The following is a 16,253-nucleotide window of genomic DNA, read 5'->3' on the forward strand; positions in this document are numbered from 1 at the left end:
GTAGGGGAAGGGAGCTTTATTTCCAGAGTAAAGCTGATTTCTCTGAGTAGGTGCAAATCTGAAGTGAAATCTGTCATATTTCTGTGAGTTTAGGACATTAGCCTGTGTAAGTTATTAATGAAGTAGAAAAGTTATAACGTCCCTATAGTTGCAGATGTGCTTCTGCTACTTTTGTTTTTTTTGTGTGACAATGTTATTTTATTTCCTTAATTTAGCATAGGTTTATAAGATGTAGTGGTATTTACCTCTGGTTGCTTTTCAGAGAGCTCTTTTTCTGAATCCATATACTGAGAGGCCGGGAAAAAGGGAAAGTCAAAAGGATGGGTTAGTTTTAGTCTTCTAGAGAGGAATCCATTATGAAAATGTTTCCAAAAGACAAGATTAATTCACAGTCTGAGCTGCCTAAAGGCATGCTGTGCCTTCCACTTGTAATGATGAGAAGATTTTCATTGCAAGATGGATAAAAAGATGTTCTCCAATGACTGCATTTCATCTGCCAGTAGTAGGACACGGACAGAAGCATCCATGAAATTAATTATAAAACTGTTTCTCAGAAATGTGTAAACATGACAGTGGCAGTGATCTCTTTTACACCTCTTGGGTCCTGTGTTTTAACTGTGATTGAATTGAGCTGTCAGATTACATATAGAGTGACAACTCTTTACTAGCTGCAGGTGGATGAATAATGCAAAGAAAATGTTTGCAATCATCTTTTACTATATAAAATAATTTTTCTTATTCTCTTAAAACCCTTTTTGAGTTACATGTATATTTGTGTGGCAAGAGTATCACATATATTTATGAATGTGTAGTTATAAACTTGCTGCAAATTCACTTTATAGTAGTGAAATATTAGATAATTGACAAACTGAAAAATTCATCTAATATTCTGTCAGCTGCATGCCGTTAGTCATTCTCTTCAGCTGTGGATTGTGCTTTTGCATTAGAGAGAGGAATAACATTAAAATGTTGGTGGTCAAATTCTAGGAAAATACTTGGTGATGAAACTGCAGTGCTGGAGTATTTAGGAATCAATTTATGATGCAACTTTGTGAACTTCTGAGCTTAAATTTATAAAGTTATCCTCCAAAACTCATGCAGAAAATGAGAACCCTGAAATTCGTGAAAGTTATGGATATTTAGTGTTTCTTGAAAACCAGGCCATTCTACTGACGTTAGTGGAGCTGTCACATTGTTTCCATGCTACGGTTTTTGTAGTCTTGCCTATTATTTCCTTTTTATGCTTCTGTTCCTAACTTATATCCCTGAATGTTAATCTAGTTCAGCTTAGCACATCAGAATTATCATTTCTAATCGAACTTGTTGAAAATCGCTGACATTCCATTGCCCTTCCTGGACTTGTTCTTCACTTAATTTTTTGCTTATTGGAGGGGAGGAGGAGATGTCTAAAATAGTAGTTACAATAAAATACCTGTGAAACCTTTTTAAAGGCTACAACACTCGACTTGTCTGTATCTGATGAGTTTAAAAATTTGATGAGAATACCCAGTAGTGAAAAAATACTAATATATTTCCCAGTGATTAATAAAACTTCTTGTTTTCTAAATAAACAAAAAGACATAGTGCAATGCTGAAATAGATACGTTACATTTTCAAATCCATGTATTCTAAATCCTAGTATTGCCAATGTTCAAAATTACACTACAAATATTTCTAAAGTCTGTCAAAGGAATTTTTTTCACTGTTAAATGCAGTAGAGTTTCTGTAACATTTTACAAACGAATGGAGAAAGTATTTTTTATTTTATTTTTGAAGTCATACTTTTATATCTTTTTGTCATTGTATAAATTGTGGCTTGACTGGGAAAAGTTCATGAGAATGTCCAGTTGATCTTGGGATCAGCTATATCTTCTTAAGGTGAGTTGGTGCTTTTGCCAAGTGTTCTTAGAAATGCACTGAATTTTCAAGTGATTTCATCCTCCAGATTGACACTGTGTCTTCTTGTTTCCTTATAGCTCTGTCAGCACTTTTCCCATTCTGCTTAAAATGGCCTATTGGTCTGACGTATTGATCCCACTTGGTCCCGTGACTAATATTGATTTTATTCTCAATGGGACTGTAGCCTGTCATCAAACTTACTTTTTCTTTCATATCAAGATGACGTTTGATTGGCTTATTTGACGCTAGAAGGCAACTCCGCTTGGTTATGATCAATACACTTGTATTCTCTGTTCCTTATCATTCTCAGTAAGACTACATTAGCAAATGAACCATGAAAATGCTTCAACTACCTGTCAAACAGTAGGAAAATCTTACTGCTGTTGTTAGGCAATGTGTAGGTATTCTGCTGGGCTCTTTATTAGAAATATTGGACTACTATTCCTGTGGTACAAGTCTACTATGGCATAAAGTTAAAGGATAACAGTTTCTCAGCTAAAGCATATCATGTTTCAGTTTTTGTTTATGTTGTCTTGTCTGCGTGGAGACACTTAAGAAAGTTGATCCAAATTAACTGCAAAAATAATATTAGTTAAACTGTATCAAACGTTTATGTGAATCCTCTTATTCAGAATTAAGGTGACCTTAATTCTATTTGTTAAGAATATTCTCTTTCATTCTGAATAAGGATAGGCATACACAATGTTAATAGAGTTTAACTAATCTCCTTCAAAGTCCCATTTGAATTAATTTGGATTAATTCTTCAGTATTCCTATTTAGATCAATCTTTTTCAGTGATATTCACATTATCACTAATAGTTCAGATGCAGCCTCTTTCATGCTGGTGGATATTCACTGGTATCAGAAGTAGTGAAAATTCAAAGAATGTATCATCTGCCAGAAGAGTTTTCCATTGTCTTTGATGCATAATACAAAATATTCACTCAGTAACTTATAGTGTGAGAGATAAAAAGACTGTGTTACTTTTTAAGCCATAGTTAGTGCTGTAAGACACCCTCAGTGTGCCTCTGTGTGTATAGTGAAGGAGCTGACCTCATGTATAATTTTTTTTTTTTTTAATTGGGAGCTTCACAGGCAGCCAAGAGTTTGCTGTATGCTTGGGGGAACTGATACTGTGGCTGCCATCACCACTACCACTTAGAAAATTATGTAAATAAATACAGGGACAATTGGAAAACCTTTTTCCATATTTTCTAGGTGAAATGTATGTAATTTAGTTTCTCAGCCTGGGTAAATCTGGGAAAGAATAGTGAAAAATAAGAGATGGGATAAAGGAATAAGAGGTAAAGTTTGAAAGTGGATACCACAAAATGTTGTTCTTATTAAGATGACAAAGAGAGCAGAACAGTTTCTTCCGCTTTTCTCATTCTCATTGAGTAAAGAATTCAAGCATAAATAAGAAGGTTGCACTTTAATGGAAAAAAAGTAAGGTGTTTTTTTTTTCTCTAGCCAAACACCTCAGGTAACTATATATTTCTGAGTTAACATAGTTATGGAATATTATTTTTTCATACTGTTTGATCTGGCCTTCCTACATATGTGACAGGTGACACTGCATTTTACATCGAAAAAATATTATTTGGATAAAGAAATACTATTCCTTTCCCTGTTTTTATTTCCCTCTGTCACATTTAGACTGTATCTACATGACTGTAATGGTGATAGATGACTCTAATATAAATGAAGGTACATATGTGCTTCTATTACCAGATATGAAAATGGGATTACTGGAAGCATTAATATTGTGTCTGAAGGTGTGAGTTCCTTATCTTTAACCAGTTACATCCAAAGAACATCTGAAGATGTTTCCCATCTGAAGCAAATTTAGAAGGAAATACATATCTTTAAAATATGTTCTTCATTTTTGTTTCAGAGTGTCCCTTTATTGCTGTCATTATTTCAAAGTAAGGAGTGTTATTTTGGGTTTGATTATTCCTGTAATGGTTTTGTATATGGTGCAAAGCCTTACCTTTACCTGATGCATTAAGGAATACTGAACTGAATTTCTTAGCAGTGACTCACATTTCTTGAAATTTGCGTGACTGAAACTTTGGATAAGCTTAAGGACAGGGAAGACGTATTGGAACCAGAACAGGCTTACCTTTGTAGCAGAATGCCTTTCATATCTTTTAGCTTTCCTATAAACAACTCGCAGGGGGTTACCTGCTTCTGCATTCTTTCTACGTAGCTGCTAATACGTTGTGTTGTGGGGAAAGTTAGCAAACACATGCTACTCTCTAAGCTGTAGCTGAGGTGTAGTAGTAACATTTACTGGTTTGGTTACAGAGAAGGAGCATAAGTGCTCAGGTACTATGGTTGGAATTAGATTTCTGCATGAATGTGGGAGTTCTTGAAGCCACTGTCTTCCCACTCGTCAAAATTTCTTTTCCCATAAGGTGAATACATGAGAAAAATTGAACATAGTCATCAACAAGAAGTTATTGCTTGTAAAATGCAGTGTTTCATCTCGTTAAGGAATAGAATATCTTAAAAAGATCATGATTTTTTCTTAAGTATGTTGATATGCTGTTATCTTTGATTTGAGAAACACTGGATATGGTAGGTTTCTAAGCTACAGCTATTTTCGTTTTGTATAGTATTTGTTCCTGCCATCATCACTCATTTTTCATTGTGAAAGTTTGATTAAAAAAAAAGCCAAACCTACATTTTAAAATTTAGGATTCTATTTTAAAAGTTATTCATATCTTCCAGTATTTGCATAGTGAAAGAGGAGCAGTCAGTGGTCTTTTCTATATATCACTGGTTTGTGTGGGCAGTCATGGTAAATGTGTAAATAAGATGAAGGTGTATGTGCTTGTGTAAGTTTCTTGTTTTAAAAAAATTCCATCTGTGTTTATGAGATTCATGATTTTTTTTGAATAAGGGGCGAAAGTATCATGTTTATAATTTTTCTTTTAGTAAGGAATAGACTGTATGATACTACTTTAAATTCTACATTGAAACAAAAAACACAGTAAATTTTCACACACAAATCACCAAATCAAACAGTTTACAATCCTAGAATGTTTTCATATCATTAAACTATTAGACCAACTTTCTTACATTTTTGCATGATGAGCAGATGTGAGAAACTAGTGTATTTGTCTTCATTGAAATCAGTGCCATTTCTACTTAGGCTTCTTAGAAGAAAATGACTTTACCAATATTAACCATCAACTAATTAAGACATACTTAATTAAATGCAAATGCTACTTAGCAAAAGCAATTGAGAGAAAGGCATGTGATTAGGGAATTAGCAACTGATTTAACACTTGGAGCTAACAGCTAGGCACCTATGCAATATAAATGAATGCAGAAACTTCACTTGATGAGAACAATACAAGGGAAAAATACACCATCTTTTCACATTGTGTTTGTTGAAAAACTTAGGAGCCAATGAAGCAGAATATATTGAGTATATAAATTGTAGGTTAATGTTGCTTTATATTCAATAATTAGAGAGGTTAAAAATTATTCAAAATGCTGAAAATTTATCAACCTACCTCATGCAGAGAGATTTTTTGACAGCTGGTCATTCAGGAACTAGAACAGAAAATAATTACATACAAGGTAACACAGTGTTGCTACTGTTTTCAAGGACACCACCATTTTACTAGCATTAAAGCTTACATTGACAGCTTTTATCTTTGGAGCAGATATGAATAAACACTGTCAAGATGTTATGAAGGCTGCTGGGATTAATAAAACATTTAAAGTTTCCTAATGTCTGTCAAAGTATGTGTTACATACAAGTGTTGAACTGATTGAAGAGCAAAAATTGGTCTGTCAGTCAGATACTGTTGCACGTGCTGCCTTTTTTTCCTCCAAATACTCTTAAGATTGTTGGGCTAAACAACATGGTAAATGATGAATTGCATCTAAATATTATTGTTTCCCCTTTCCATGGCTTATTTGATTAGGTTTTCAGAGATTAACTTCTAAATTCTCCCTACTGAAAAATCTGGGTCAGCCTTTTGCAGTTGTGTATACATTTTAATTAGAGACATGCGATGAGAAAGACAGCTTTCCTCAGAGAGTTCCTCTTGTATAAGAAAAAAAAAGCACAACCAAACAACAAAACAAAAAGAATTGCCAAAAAAAAAAAATCAGTCACGGTATGAGACTGAATTTCCTATCAGCAGTTCTGATAAATTTGAAGTAAGATGTGGAGGTTTGAGGAAGACAGATAGCAAGTGCCTGATAATGAAGAAGGACAGAAGTTGAATTAAAATATTATGGGCCTCCACTTTTTCCTATGCATAGTTTGCAACATAGTTCTCTACATCTTCTGATCACTGAAAACGCAAAAATCCACACTACTGATGCAGCACTGTGGTTTGGAAGGAAAAGTTAATTTGCTGTGACAATTCATGCTAGGCAGGCAGAATTTTTCCTTTTGTGGTGAACTTTGGGGACAAGTAATTGCTTAGTGATTTGAAAGAGATGCAATAGTATTAGAAATGAAAATGATAACGTTAGTTTATCCTGGTGATTGATTACTATCTGCTTATTAGCAGATATAAGGTGTCCTAGCATCTGAAAAATATATGGTTTTGTGGTAATTTTAATAGCCTTTCTGTAATGTGAAGAATTGCGCATTTTGCATTAGACTAATCAGCCCATGTGTAGACAAGGTTATTACTAATGAAAGTCTAGTATAGAACTTCAAATTTGGATAAGTTTGTATGTTTTCTCTTATTTCAGTGGTTTTCTTGAAGTTGTTTTTTTTGTGTTTTCTTTAGAATAATGACAGTTAAACTCATTAATTCTTTTTCTATACTATTACAGACTAGTTGAGACGTTCATATAACTTTGAGGCAATTACATTTTAGACTGATATTTTCTTTCTTATTTTCTGCCCTGAGCTATAATTAAAACAGACATTTAGGCACTTCAGAATTGTAAGAAATTTTTTTTAAAAAATAAAGCATTTCCCCCTCTTCTAGTCAAATTATCTTTATATATCTACAGGAATAACACAAAAAATGTAAAATTGTAGCATGTGCAAACTTTTTAGTGGAGAAGCATATGCTTTACTAACTTTGGGTACAGAGAGTGGTTAAAGTTAGTTCCATGTGAAAAACAGGACTGAGCACATACCACAGATCTTGTTTTACTGAGTTTTGAATGTAGATAGGCATATTTTGTTCTTGATGGGCAGAGTCCACACAGCACCTTTGGGTCCTCAGCCAGTCTGAGGAGGTCATTCAACACACTTGAAGGCTGGCAAGGGAGTCTTAAGGACACATATAGGTCCTCATGTGGGAGGAATGCATATGGGAAACTGCATGGGAATTCAAGATAAAGAACAGTCTCATTGGCCATTTCAGCCTTTACGACCCATACAGGAGGCAATGCAGTACTTTCCTGCTGATTATTTTTCTACATGGGGAAGAAAGGAAACAGTAAATGGCAACCAGCACAGCTCACAGATTTTAACAGCATGTGAACAAACTATTTTTTTTCCTGCAGCCTCCATGCTTAGAGGCATTATTGAAGGCAATTGAATAAGAGCAAGGCCTTTTTCACCCACAAACACAGAGCACTTTAAAAACTGGGCTCTGGGGTGCCTTACCAAGTGTTTGGGGTGTCCAGTGGTTTTCCAATGGGTGACACATTGTGTACCTCATTTTCAGCTTCACTGGCAAGACAAGAAAGCTGGTAAGAGTGGCTTCAGCCAAGAAAGCAATGCCTGTAACTGATATAGTCGCATATATACGACACAGTATATATCCTAGTATGTATAACCAGTACATCCAGATCATGCAGTGCTTTGAACTGTCAGTCTTTTCCATCCTTTTGTAATTTTACATCATCATTTTAAATGTGCAAGTTTAAAAACACTTGAATGATACACTGTAGTTTCCTGTGGTCTGTTGTACTTAAAAGCAGACTATCATATGTGGCTACCAGGAGCCACAAAAAGAAGATACTGGCATAACAGCCTTTTTTTTTTCTTAGAGTTGCAGATATACTAGTAAATTTGAACAAAGTCAACTAAGCAGTACAGAGTCTGAAGTCTGCAGTTTTAGCATTTAGGCTCAGTTGCTGTCGCTAATTCTTTTATGAACTTTAAAATATAACTGCATGATTTGTTTTACCACTCTGTGATATTCCTGTCCTTCACTGATTACACAGGCATTTAAAATAAAATGCTCAATATTAATGTTCAAAGCACTCTCTTGATTTGATCCCATTTATTGTGATTTTATTGTCAATTTTTTACTTAGTTTATATCAGGTTGTAGTTCACCCTTTCAGAGACTATAGCTGGTTTCCAGGTACAGGACTGAGACCAAGTTCATTGCCTTATTGCATAGGACCCCAGCAGCATATTTATTTTATGTTGATTTTTTTTTTCAGTTATTCTCTATGCCTCATTGAATCATGCAGTGATTTTACTGTTCATTTTAAGGCTTTAAAAAAATTTTGCCCTCTGTTAAGCACTTGCCTTTCCATTTACTACAGGTCAGAATTTGACAGCAATTTTTTACTGTGCACTGAAGCATGCATCATATTAAAAGATGCACAATAAGCAAGAGGGTTTCCTTGCCATGCCTCTCTAGTGATACTAGCTCTGGGAATGCTTCCCATTGGAAAGATCTTAAAGCATTTTACCAGAAACTTAAATATCAGATACATTTTACAGATGAGTAAACAAAACCATAAAGGAGTGACATGATTCAGCTACATTAAACACCGAACATAAGTCTTATGTGGTCTAGCCGAGCCTTTAGCATGTAGACCAAATTTTCACAAATACCATATCTGCTTTGTGAATGTAATGAAACAAGAATGGTGACATGAATACAGTCTGATACTTATGAACAGTTAGCCAGTTCCTCCTGCATACTATTCACAAGCTACCTCTCTTTAACCTGTAAAAATTTGCCTGTTCACTAGGGGGGTTGGGTTTTTTTGTTTGCTTGGTTTGTGGATTTTTTGTGTGTTTATTTGTTTTAAATAAATTAAATAGTTCAGTAGTTCACTAGTGGCTCTGGTGTGTGAACACATACTAGAAGTTCTTCATACCCAGAAGGCCACAGGGAGGTTTTAATGTAGTGACTTGCTTTGCTGATGGTCTAGCTGGGTCCAGCATAACAGTCCAAGGAAGAGATGTGGATTTGAAAGGCTATCTCCTTGGCGGTCTTTACTGATGACACAAGTCTGTAAAAATCGCAGCAAAGGTTTAAACAGTTTTTGACATTTTAAATCCTTGAAAAAGAAAACCTCTTTTGCCTCCTGCCATTTCTACATGCAGTCACTCCCACAATTTGGATAATTTAGCCCAAAATGTGCAACTGTTGCATGAGAGAAATATCATTCAACTACATAGGCACTGTTTCTGAATATGGATTTTTGCTAAATTCCAGATTTTAATGAACAAATCGACTGATAAATGGTGAAGAGTATTCTTGATGGACATGTCATATTCTCTTTTCATCTTTCTGGGTTTTACTTTTTGTCATTCTGTTGCCTGGAGTATAAATAATTCAGGGCAGGGACCTTTGACTCGTGTGTTTGGAGTTCTGTCTTCAACTCTTGTGCAACATAAATGTATTCCTATAAAGTTCAAATAAAATATTAGGCTACACATGGCAAACTTTTTCAAATGGGTCTTTTTCTAAGTATCTTTAGTCTTTACATTGGCATTGAACCCAGCGTATGCTTGAGTGGTTCCTGGTAGTTGACTACACTATGCACTTTAAAGAGGAAGACAACAAAAGGTCAAGTTGTTCATAAAATCATTAGTGAAATGTCAGAAACAATTTAGTCTAAATAAAATATCTCCCTGAAGATAAGAAGTACCCATTATAAAACATTCTTTCCAACTGCATATCTATGCTGTTGAATTCATTAGATAAGAATTGGACAGTTGACAAAAACTAAATGCTAATATGGAAGGTACATATTCCGAGAATAGTTTCTCTGTAAAAGCAAAGGATAAAAGAGGGCTTTGAGTTTGGAAGAGAGTGAAGGCTTTTTTTTTTTTTTCTTTTTAAATATAAACTTAGACTGAAATTAATTTAACACAATTTCTCATTGTGACCCCAAATTCAGCTTGAATTTTAAGTTAACACCACCTTAGTTGGCAGGCAATAAATAAGCTCAATATAGTATTGTTTGTTTACACTATGATAGACTTTATTGTAATAGTAGTATTTCTTGCAAGGTGTGAAAGTGTCCCAGCAGTTTACCTCATTGATTCTTACCTGGCAATGGAACAATTTGAGAGTACGGTTCACGCCTTTTCTAGCTTTTTTTTTCTATTCTTTGGAAAAGAAGTTTGCAATCTCCTCCTCTGCCTTGTCCTTCAACCTGAACACTTGCCATTCTGATGAAGCAGGCAGGAATCCCTCCCGCATTGATGTCAGGATGTGATGACCTGTGATACAAGAGAAGGAGCAATTGATGCAAAGATTGAGTCCAGTGAGGGAAGCAGAACTTGATGTGGGAGATCTATGAATCCTTTGGCAGGGCTCAAATTTGTATTTTTAATATGAGAAAATATAGCTGTTGAGACTGACTTGATCTCAAAGGTCTTTATAATTCAGATGATTATGACTACTTTAGGCTATTTTAAAAGCATGAGCTGCAGGACTTCCCCTGGTTTGCAGAGCTGAAGAAGATTGATGTTTGCAGTTCTGTTGTGCCTAAAGATTCTGTATGAATAAAATATTTCACACGATTTAAAGGCATATGATATTGGATGGATGGCCCTCATCTTCTCCTCTTTTTATAAAGAATTTGTTCGTTAATAATTCTGGGACTCATGATATGTCACTAGTACTAAAGAATCTCCTATTTACAGGAACTCAGTTTATCAGAGATTCTTATTTGACAGGTTTTAAGACTCTATAAACCTTGAATGACAAAAATGTAGTTTCTGTTTAGATTAGTGTTTGATTCATTTTATTATTATTCTATTAAGCAATAAAAGCCTAATTTGAGGCTTGGGTAAAGCAGTGTTTATAGATCTTTGGCTTTATTTACAGCATTCACAGTGCTCACTGAATTAGCTTTTCAGAATCCAGGTGGTGGTTATTAACACTGGCTGATGTCTTTATCATGAAATTATAGAGTATTTAATGATTATTCCTAACCAATATTTTGTTGTATCGAAGACTTATGTTCTTTGCAAATCTTGATTAGACATTATTTTGTTGACATTAGCTATTAAAACAAAAGGGTTGACATGATGGATCGTAGCAAGTGCAATGCTATAGACACTCCTGTTCAGTCCCATCGAGATCACATATGCTTCAATAACGTTTCAGTAGACGAATCATAATTCAACAGAAGGTTTTATGCTCTAGTACAGCAAGGATCATATAACACAAAAGGCATTCAGATGCTTTTAAAATGTTACGCTTTTCAGAAAACTTAAAAAAAAAAGTTTCATGTTTACAAGTGAGACTGGAAGTTTCATGTTTACAAGTGAGACTGGAAGTTTCATGTTTACAAGTAAGACTGGCTCTTTCCATGCCTTGATTGTATGTGCTTAACAGGGCCTTGGAAGTCCAGTGTGCTCTTAGATGCAACTTTTTGAAAAAGTTCCTTGCAACTGGCGTTATATATTGGGCTACTGCTCAGTTCCTGCTGCTTTTCATTGCAAGCCCTTTCTGTAATTGGTTTGTATGATAACAAGGCTTGTCATGGTTTAACCCCAGCTGGCAACTAAACACCACCCTGCTGCTTGCTCACTCCCCCCACAGCGGGATGGGGGAGAGACTCGTAAGAGTAAAAGTCAGAAAACCTGTGGGTTGAGATAAAGACAGTTTAATAGGTAAAGCAAAAGCTGCGCACGCAAGCAAAGCAAAGCAAGGAATTCATTCACTACTTCCCATCGGCAGGCAGGTGTTCCGGGAAATCAGGGATCTATCACGTGTAATGGTTACGCGGGAAGACAAAACGCCATCACTCCAAACATCCCCCCTTTCCTCCTTCTTCCCCCAGCTTTATATGCTGAGCATGACATCATATGGTATGGGATAGCCCTTTGGTCAGTTGGGGTCAGCTGTCCCAGCTGTGTCCCCTCCCGGTTTCTTGTGCACCCCCAGCCTACTCACTGGTGGGGTGGGGTGAGAAGCAGAAAAGGCCTTGACTCTGTGTAAGCACTGCTCAGCAGTAACTAAAACATCCCTGTGTTACCAACATTGTTTTCAGCACAAATCCCAAACACAGCCCCATACTAGCTACTATGGAAAAAATTAACTCTACCCCAGCCAAAACCAGCACAAGGCTATAACTCTAAAACAGTGACTCCAAATCTCCCCCTCCTTTGTTCATTTTTTCCATCATCTGCTCCAAAGTGAAGATTTATCCTGATGCTTTTGTCACTGTCAGTGAGACTTATTGACCTCTGAATATGTGGTCATTTTTTCATTCCTCACTTAATGGATATTAACTGATTTGATCAGGATATCATGTGTCACTTTACAAAACTAGCCACTTTGTGATTAGGGTGCTGTTCAGACAAATCTCAGACACAGTGCTCCCATGATTTCCTTACTCAAAACAAAAATAGCTCTGCTACTTAAACACTAGTTAGTATTTCACTAAACAAATTATACCAGCCTGGATCTTTTTATTATAATGAAATGTGTATATAGATGTGACCGAATACAGATGCATAGATCTTTTTATACTTCCATGACACAAAGACTGATGTGTTACTGGCTTGGCTACCAAATGAAGATCTTTCTAACCAAACAAGACACTCTGACTGCAGCTTACTGAAACACTCTTCATATTTTGATACATAGCTGCAATTCAAAGGATGAACTGGCTGAGCTGCAAGTTAGTATATTTTTTCCCCTTCTCCCACAAACCTGGATGAAGACTAGGTGATTAATGTACATGCATTTCCATGTGTACAGTTTTCCATAGGTGTATTATATACTCTGTTATTCACATTAGGATTTTCTGTGAAGTCAAACATATATTAACAAAAAGAAAGCCTAAAGACCACCCAGCCTGGCATTCACTTCAGCAGAATATCAAATTAAACTAGATTTAAGCATGTTCTTCTAGAATCAAGGCAGACAAGACAAGTCATTTTAATAAAAAATCTATTTACCTTGTTTATACAGAAGAACAGAATCTAATTTATTTGTGTGCCCATCTGGACTAGATTGCTCATTTTAAGTTAATTTAACAAATGATAGACTGCTACTGGCCTTTTCTTTCCCAGGAGAAGAAGTTGACAGACAGCTGTGTAGAGATGCTATCTACCCAATCCCGGTTGTCTGCGAAGCTCCATGCCCAAAGGACTGTGTTCTCAGCATGTGGTCCGCATGGTCCTCCTGCTCACACACCTGCTCCGGTAAAACCACAGAAGGGAAGCAGATGCGTGCTCGCTCCATTCTGGCGTATGCAGGTGAAGGTAAGGTCGCATACTCTTGCAGACTCTTGTTTGATTGTGAATTCTCAACTGTCTTTGCAATGTCAAAGTAATTTCTTGATCAACACAAACAAATTATTAGATGAAGTTGTGGTTTTTTAAATATAGAAATAATATTTAAATGCTTATTCTACATTTACTCAAGGCACCTAAATCTTTTCTAAAGAGGAGATTTTGTTTTGCTTATTTCAGCTAATGTTGCCTTTTTTTATTATTCTGCATAATGTTACTGTTTTGATTTTGAATATATGGTTTTCCTATTTTCTATTAAAATTAAACAAGGCAAATGATTTATCCTATGCAGATCTCTGTGAAAGATATTTATAGAGGATTGTTAGTAACCCTAGCTATAATTTAGGTCCAATTTGGAAGGATATAAGTATGAATGCTGAAAAGATGAGAGTTTTAATGGGTTCAGATGCTAACAAATGGCTTTTGTAGCTTCTTATCTCAAATTGGTAACCAATGTAACCCCATTAACATTTTTATTCATAGTTAGACTTTAGTTTTACCCTGCAAATCCTCACTCATGTGAACGGTTTCCATTCGTGCAAACCTTGTGCAGCATCTGCAGCAGATGCAAAGAGAAGACACAGCTAGAATATAAAGCAGAAGAAGAAAAAGGTTTTAGATAAAGGTTCATGTCTATTTTTTGATGATTTTCCATTCTTCCTATAAATGGTTTTGTTTTGTTTTGTTCTTAAGTATTTTGGGGGGTAATAGAGCAAATGTATTCTATATGTAACATGGTTCTAAAATGGCTACGTCAGGCGTGCCGGGGTCTAACTGGTAAAATGCCTTGTGCAACACTGGCAGCAAGGAGACATAATCCGAGTTCTTGGAAAACATTTACTCACGTGTATTACTGAGAGTAAGGTTGAATGCCTTCAATATAAAAGGATACGTGCATGTTTTAATTCTTCTTTAAAACTATTAACATTTTATTACTTCAGAGTTGAGATAAAATTTAGCTGAAAAGTGAAACCTGTAAAGTATGGAAGTAGTGAAACAGAATACCCGTTCTGAGAAATGCAGAAAGAAAAGGACAGGCTTCATCACATACCAAAACAGTTCTCTGCTTGCAAACACAGTTCATTTCATTGCTAAAAGTATACTGTGTATTTGACATAATTTGGGTAATTGTAAAAAAATACGTATCAGAGCAGGCACTTTCAACCTTTTCCCTGAAAAGGACCTTTGCTACAAATGTAAGAGGCAATCAGAACTATACTCACTTTAGTAGCTGATTCAGATAATAAATTACTTAGATGATCTATGTAACAAAGCAGAAATGCTCTTAAAATTAGAAACAAAATTGGTTTTATGTTGTCCCTTTTTTTATAGTGTGTTAAGGAAAACAGAGAGCCATGTTTTCAGATGATAATTCAAATAAACATATATGCATGTGCTTCTTGCTTTTCCATGTAGGTCAAGATAATAGATTTTCCATATGCTTATGGAGTTTTACTGGAGACAGAAATTTAACATCCTGACAAGCATACCGCAGAAGTGAAAACTTAAATTACTCCAGAAAATTATTCCACTTTCTTATGCTTCTTTTTAAAAAGTACCCACTTCATTCTGACTTTGGTACTTAACACATCTTAGGATAATTTACAAGGCTGCAGATGCAGCAAAGCAGTTAAGCATAGGCTGGATTTTAGGTGTATGAATTTTATTTATGTCTGTTGTGCAATGATCAGAACCAATACTGAGTGGTCACAAAGACTGACAAGTCTCAAACCACACAGGTAGTAGTGAAGAGATCCCTAAACTACTGCTGAGAAAGCCAATTCATTACCTAGATGTTGTAGTGCTTCAGCTTTGCTTGAACCCTGGCCTCTCTACCGCTATTTCGAGGAGAGGTTATTCTGTGCTTTTTTTAAGGCTACAAGCTGGTATGTCTACCTAGCTCATAGCAACTCACTCACATCTTGGTCAGATATCTTCAACACTGTGCTCCTTTGCACTCTGTACAAACTCCAGAGAATAAAAATATATAAATAAATAAAAGAACCTTCCAAGGCTTAGCATATTGTTACATCTCTAGCTGGAAGGTACTTTTCACCTTTGCTTGTATTATATCCACAAAGTATCAGTTTAGCTTTTATTTTTTATGCTTCACTGAAATTAGAAATATTGTCATCTTTCTCTTCATACGTCTCTTATGCCTTTTAGTAATTTGCTGCGTGACAAATAACTGAATGACTTTTTACCTCCAGAACTGCATGACAGAGATCAGCAGTGCTCCCAAAACATAAAACACTGATTGTGTAGTTGGTGCTGGGAGGTCATTTTATGTTCTGGGGGCACAGAATATATTCATGTATCTAAAAGTCTGTATTCTACTGATATAAAAAGGAAGCTCCACATGAACCTTTTTTGGGAAACATGTAGTTTTCATTTCTATTCAGAGCTTATAAAAAATGCACATTGCTGTTGATGAAAACTCTGTAAACATTATGTATTACTGAAAATCCCAAGTCTTATAAATGTAAGACCAATAATTCCATTTACACAGTAAAACTGAGTTCTGAAAACAGCTATCAGTTCTGCTCAGGTGAACGGTCCCACAGGTGTTCCCTTTTGGATTTTTGAACCTTTCCTTGAACTGTTGGTATGAGTGATAGACCAGATTAGGTAAACCATTTCATAATAATTCCTGTATAATATAGCCATGATATTTGAGAGTTTTTATTCAGAACACAATAGGACAAATATATTGTACATAAATATATACAATTCCTATGATATCGGGGTTGGACATTGATTAATGAAAGAATGTGCAAGTCTGCTGCCAATCTATGAATAAGGCTAAACTTGGCTTCTAAGATGACATAAGGAATCCAGGTTTATCACTGTGAGTCCTTGATCACACACATCCTACTGCTAGTCATGGAGAGTTCAGTCTACAAGCTTGGTAAGACCA

The 16,253-nt window shown here is 35.6% G+C and overlaps 1 protein-coding gene across 1 annotated transcript in view; it reads left to right on the forward strand.

Moving 5' to 3' along the window:
* Positions 1 to 16,253, forward strand: part of THSD7A (thrombospondin type 1 domain containing 7A) — a 293,266-nt gene that overhangs the window by 203,231 nt on the left and 73,782 nt on the right. Inside the window, exon 9 of the mRNA XM_087774171.1 lies at positions 13,115 to 13,306. Coding sequence (XP_087630297.1) covers positions 13,115 to 13,306 — 192 coding nt within the window. The remainder of the gene's footprint in view (positions 1 to 13,114; positions 13,307 to 16,253) is intronic.

The sequence above is a fragment of the Nipponia nippon genome, unplaced genomic scaffold, assembly GCF_047370975.1.
Source record: "Nipponia nippon isolate SJK-2023a ecotype South Korea unplaced genomic scaffold, ASM4737097v1 scaffold_1, whole genome shotgun sequence".
NCBI classification, from domain to species: Eukaryota; Metazoa; Chordata; class Aves; order Pelecaniformes; family Threskiornithidae; genus Nipponia; species Nipponia nippon.